General features: G+C 35.7%; 1 protein-coding gene across 1 annotated transcript; it reads left to right on the top strand.

The window, feature by feature from the left end:
- Nucleotides 1-202: 202 nt before the first annotated feature.
- On the top strand, nucleotides 203-4,292 carry LOC139967655 (uncharacterized). The gene is made up of 6 exons (XM_071971635.1): nucleotides 203-429; nucleotides 1,022-1,054; nucleotides 1,911-1,964; nucleotides 2,328-2,407; nucleotides 2,998-3,169; nucleotides 3,934-4,292. The coding sequence occupies exons 1-6, from the start codon at nucleotides 318-320 to the stop codon at nucleotides 3,978-3,980; spliced, it is 498 nt and encodes a 165-aa protein (XP_071827736.1). The 5' UTR covers nucleotides 203-317; the 3' UTR covers nucleotides 3,981-4,292.
- The last annotated feature ends 1,451 nt before the right edge of the window (nucleotides 4,293-5,743 follow it).

The following is a 5,743-nucleotide window of genomic DNA, read 5'->3' as shown; positions in this document are numbered from 1 at the left end:
ATTGACTGTTAATTTGATGTTTGACTCAAGATTTGATATTGTGCAATAATATCCTAAACACTGGGGAAATCGTGTTGTTAGAACTGAACTCCTTTTTCTTTCATCATTTTGGATGTTTGTCTATGCAGTAAAATGGTCAGTCACGATTCTCTGGTTCGTCGGTCCACCGTCCAGGGTAATAATTTCAGCAGTCACCTGATGTGCATGTGATGAGATAGTCTTCGACTCAATGCAAAAATCTCACACATCCGGTCCACCTCCAACGAAGTTACTCGATAGCTTAATTAAGTTCGAAAAAGTTGTAGTGTTAGTTTACAATGGCTCCTAATACTTGTCTGAAGTTAATGGTAACCTTTATGATTGTCATGTCAACATATGTTCATGCATGTCAACCACCAGACTGCGAAAGAGTTGATTGTGGTAGTTGCGGTATGTTTTGTTTTGACTAAGGTTAGCCTAACTTGATGTTAGTAAAGTACTAGACTACTAGTAGACCTACAGGTAGGCCCAAGCTTGAACTTAGTTAGCTTAGCCCTCGCCCTAAGTTAGTCACTAACGTTTAAACTTAAACAGATGAAGTGTAAGCTTTACTAACTAACTTAGTAGTTACAATTATCAGTGGGTTCAATTATGGCTTTGGCAACGATTTCGAATTGCACAAATTAACATCATCATTTCGGCTTCACTTTTTTTTGTGCCTTCACTAAACTTTTTCAGTATTTAAGAAAGAAGGCCAGTCCTATTCAGTTGCTGGTTGGGTACACAGATCAACCAACCATTGGATGGGGCTTCGGAAGTTTGTTTTCCTAACTTCATCAGCAAAGACGTACTGAGACTTTAAGCCTGAACAATAACAGTAGTTTTGAGCCTGTTATTGTTAGCTTTAATTTTGGGAAACTTCTAAAGGAGTAAAATTTTATCAATGCTGATTATTTAAGACTAGGATCACAAATATTGTTTGCTCTTCATCAGTGTTCAGATAGGATTTGGTAAAACTTTGTTTACTTTCTATTATTTATAGGTAATGCTTGTTGCTTGACAGAATTTCAGTTTGGTAAGTACTAAGTATTCTATACATGTGTTGAATTTAACTGTTGTTGGTGGGGACTATGGCCTGATGCTTTCAATCATTTTGATATAAGATAGTGAAATTAATTTACAGTAATATCTTTGTATAAGTATCCAAGATTGAAATCTCATATAGAGCTGGAAACATACTTTCAAATATGATTATATTCACAGACAGTTGAGGTGATACTTGGTTTGCTTTAGACATTAATTAGTCAAAGAGTTAATGTAAGTGCTTTTTGTTCTGTTGTACAATAGTTAGCTTGTAGAAAGTTGACCGTATATTGAAACTGGTGTGAGTAAACCTACCTTGACATGGTGCATTCCACTACATTATTATAATATTAAAATTAATTATTCCTAGAGGAAAACATGTATTTCCATACAAAAGTTGCATTTTGTTGAAATTCTAAGTACAGAAATGTTGGCAGCTAAGCAAATATTCCAAATCTATCATTTTATAATGGTAAATTAACGAGAAGATTGCAAAAGAAAAGTAAAGATTTTGAAGAACATCGGTCCTGATGATATCATAGACCATCTACTGTGATCCACTTTCTGGACAAATCCAAGGTTTAACCAGCCAAAATATGTTACAGTCAATCAACCATACCTTGAGTCAAGGCCAAGATATTGAGATGGGGTTTTCGACCAAGAATGTGTAACATTTTATCCTTTTATAATTTATGTAAGTGTTACTCTGTCTGACAATAGAATATATCCCATTCTTCCATAGTATCTCATACTAATTCTCCATTTTCACATCATTTCTGAATTCCTCCAAGAATTTGCTTCAAATTCATGTAAGCTCATATTTTAATGTTTAAATTCATATTTCACAGCCTCTAGCTCCAGTGAGACCATTTACAATACATTCGTGACCAGCCTGAAGGCAGGTAAGAGTTAACAGCATTTCAGGGGCAAATTCTTTCAGTGTTTAAAACTGTTACAGTAGGGAGGGGGGGTGTGTGTTTGATGCTGACATCTTCAATCCTAGCAGATTTTCCAGAGTGCAGATTGAAGCAAAACAAAAGGGAAAACTTAAATATGTAGATAGAGAGGACAGATTTGTTGATTGCAAATTAAACAAATGGATAGACATGAACTAAACAGTTAGGCATTGCACTGCAAAGTGAGAAGAGAGAAAGTTGGAAGAAGAAACAGATGTAATACGTTACCGCTACTCGAAGAAACCATTTAGGGTGGGGTTAATTGGAATGAATGTATAAATAGTTAATACATTTTTGTCTTTTTAACAGGAGGGGCAGATGGACGATATACATTCATAGGCGGAAGTGACCTAAGGAAGTATAATGTATCTGCAGACTTCATCTTGCAAGTAAGTATCATATCAAAGTCTGAAAAGGAAATAAAAACTTGTGAAAAGAAATTGTGTAAGCTATCTCCAGAAGTTAATCTTGGATGAATTTCAAAGCCTTGCTGATAGCTTGGAGTCAGCAATGGTCAAAGTTGAAAAGAAAAAAAAATTGCAATGTTTTACATTTGGATATCCTTGTGTAAAACATTGCACGAATCATTAAAATGCTATAAGCCAGGTTATCGGATTTCTGGTTCAAACTTATCTGAAAGAGCACAATGCTCTTAAGGGAGGGACACAATCATATTATAAAATATTTTGTAAGAACACAGATATGCAAACTCAACTCTCTGGGAGTAATTTCATAAATTCATATGGCAAGTCAGTTTCATAGTTTTAAAATGTCATGTACAACAAAACTTATGCGGTTGTAATTTAGGTCTTTCCCAATGCAGGTATTAAAATATGATATATTTCGAAAACAATACGTGTATTAAAATCTACTACTTGTTACGTAAAACTACTATACTTGGTGAATCCATATATTCTCTCTCTTGCATTTCTGTGATACTTAATGTAATTAAAGTTCTCTCTTCTATAATAATACTTAGGGCTGGCACACAACCTTGGAGCATCACTACAACGACACCCTGGACTTCACATTTTCAGTCGCTTCTTCTAAGGAAACGGTAGTGAGGGCATTCTCCATTTCACAGATTGCAGGAGCGTATTGCGATGCTGGGCAGAACTACAAGAACCTTGTTGGTCTTATAAAGGGATTGAGTGAGTATATTACAGTAGGATTGTACATGGAAAGTTTGTTTGAGAAATATTGAGTTGGTAACCATACACTAAGGTTTCTGTATATGGAAGGTGTTATATACATTGCTTTATAACTTCCTGTCGTGTTTCAATCCGTCCAAAAGCAGCTGTGGGCGTTATTGTGAGCTATCACGTTCTTATGTCATATATACCATTTTTTGACATTTGGAGTATCAGATGATCAAAGCTGCTACCTGTTCAGGGGTAGCTGAAGTTATGTTTAAAGTGTGATACTGTTGCTTTGACTTGTAGAGTTGGACTCATGGAGCATCTAAAAGTTAGCAATATCCAGCACTATCATTGCTTCAGGTAATCAAGCTTATCGGATATGTCGTCACAGTATGTCAATTAGTTACTGCGTACCCAATCAACATGAAAAGTATAAGTATTTTACACATTCTAGTTTGTTTCTCTGAGAAACGTACAGGAGTGGCTTTCTTTGCAGGAACCAAAACATTACTGTGATTTTAAATGTGCTCGTGGTGATATACTACTTGTAAATATCCTTCCAATACAGGAAATGACCCCAAATTAAGGTTCTTTGGATTCATGGATATGCAGCATTGCATTGTGGGATACCAGAGAGTTTGACATCAGTGCATGTTGAAAAATGGGGAAGAAAGCAGGAGGGATGACCCAGTTGATACCCCTCTACTTAGAACAAAAATAAATAAACAGCATAATAATAATAATATGTTATTCTCTTGTTTCTCCATCCTATACAGAGGAAGATTTCAAAGAAGAGGCGGTGCTGGGATGTCCAGTGCCGTAAGAGATGTTGGTTAATAGGAGGAACAAGAATTCATCTCAGGAATAACTACCCGCAATCAAGAGCAATATTGAAGGAAAGAAAATAATGATAAAAGATCGTAAGAGATTCACTGGCTAATAAATTGAAAATAAATTGTTGACAATTTAACATGCCATGACTTAAGGATTAGAAATATTTGTGTTTGTACCAGCCAGATGCCTTGCTATCATGATGTCTATGATCGAAGCCTTTTTTTAGCATAGAAAAAGTCCTTTTTACTTTGAACATTTTAAAACAGGAGAAAATAAAATGGAGAAGATCATAACTAAAGGTGGCATACTCCTATAAGAGTCTATATCAGTCTGCCTGAATGTTCTCCTATCTCAGGAAAAGTGCCAAAAAAACAGTTGGAGAACATCTTTGGGATATTATTATCAATCAAGATCTGGTTTCTGTGGCTTTCATGTTGAAGAGCATGAACGGAAGTACATGTGCTGCAAAAATTTAGGCCTCCCAGGAGCAGCGTACAAAATTTTTTTTACTACTGAGTGTAGAGGTTTTTTACAAGTGACAAAAAGTTCAGGCTCTGATAGCAAAAAATCTACATGGTCATGATACGTAAAATTGATGATGCCATGAATGGCCAACTTGTCAGCTATCCAGTGATGGGTAGCGTTAACTAGTGAGAACTTCTCTATTAATATTGATATGCTTCACTCTTGTTCTTTAATTACTTTCTTACAAATTTGTAATTCTTCTTTCATAAAAGAAAATAAATTAATTATGCAGTTATTTCAGTACTATTGTCTTAGAAGTGCATATTGGGCAACTTTATTTTTGTTTTTCATAGTTTATCATATGTTAATGGATATCCTTAGTCTTGCCACAAGACCGTGTATACTTGCTTTTCCAGAGGGGACAAGCAAATTAACTGTGGGTAAAATGTATGATTTATGAGCTTTTAATATATCAAATAGCATTGCAAATTAGAAGTATATAATAATGGAGGAAATCAGATTTATTTTTCTACCTCCCGTGTACGTATCTCATGCTATTGGCTAGGTAGAAGGGTTTGTCAACTTAATTGATTTGGATTAGTTCATTCAAACATGGATCAGGGGGAATGGGGGAGTGGGGAAGTCAGCTTCAACGACCCCAGGGCCACTCTCCCTCCTTATAAAACCCTGGATCCTCCCCTAAATTCAATTTGCAACATACGTGTTCACACAAAATTTGTCGTGTATGATATAGCATTGGTGATGTAAGCTATTTCAAAATATGAACTGTTTGATAGCTTCTGTGTCATTTACAGAGCAAGCTATGAATCTTTAAATAACAAAAATTGTGTCAGACTTGCTATTCTCTTAAAATGTATTTTTATGTGTTAATTAATGATCCAGTCATATACATAAGCAGATGCAGCGTTTCATTATCTGTAGAAGTTTGTTTAAAGGGTGTGAAGACTCGCGCACAAAGAAACGTCTCATGCCCGTAATCTGACCTAGTTTTGAACGAGGTGTAACAGAAGTGCTAAACACCACCATCGATTCCAGAAAATACACACACGCTTGCTACCGTTGGTAATTAGACAATAGTGTACAGTCAATACATACAGCTAGGTCAATACCCACAACACAGTGTACATAGCAGCGATGGACATCTCAGGTCTAGATAAAAGATAACAAGGTATCACGTTTCATTACTGTCTGCATTTTGTAGCGACAAGAAAAATCTTCACTTGCAATCGATGGAAAGTTAACTTTTTCAAAGCACGGCACGCGGTT

The sequence above is a fragment of the Apostichopus japonicus genome, chromosome 5 (genome assembly GCF_037975245.1).
Source record: "Apostichopus japonicus isolate 1M-3 chromosome 5, ASM3797524v1, whole genome shotgun sequence".
Lineage (NCBI taxonomy): Eukaryota > Metazoa > Echinodermata > Holothuroidea > Aspidochirotida > Stichopodidae > Apostichopus > Apostichopus japonicus.
Note: the sequence above shows the minus strand (reverse complement) of the source record. Positions and strands in the feature narration are given on the sequence as shown.

What these genes read in the sequence shown, in the direction of transcription:
- LOC139967655 (XM_071971635.1), top strand. Translation starts at nt 318, where the DNA reads ATGGCTCCTAATACTTGTCTGAAGTTAATGGTAACCTTTATGATTGTC. An exon ending in CTGCAGACTTCATCTTGCAA is followed by an intron (nt 2,408 to 2,997) that starts GTAAGTATCATA and finishes AATAATACTTAG; the next exon opens with GGCTGGCACACAACCTTGGA. An exon ending in TGGTCTTATAAAGGGATTGA is followed by an intron (nt 3,170 to 3,933) that starts GTGAGTATATTA and finishes CATCCTATACAG; the next exon opens with AGGAAGATTTCAAAGAAGAG.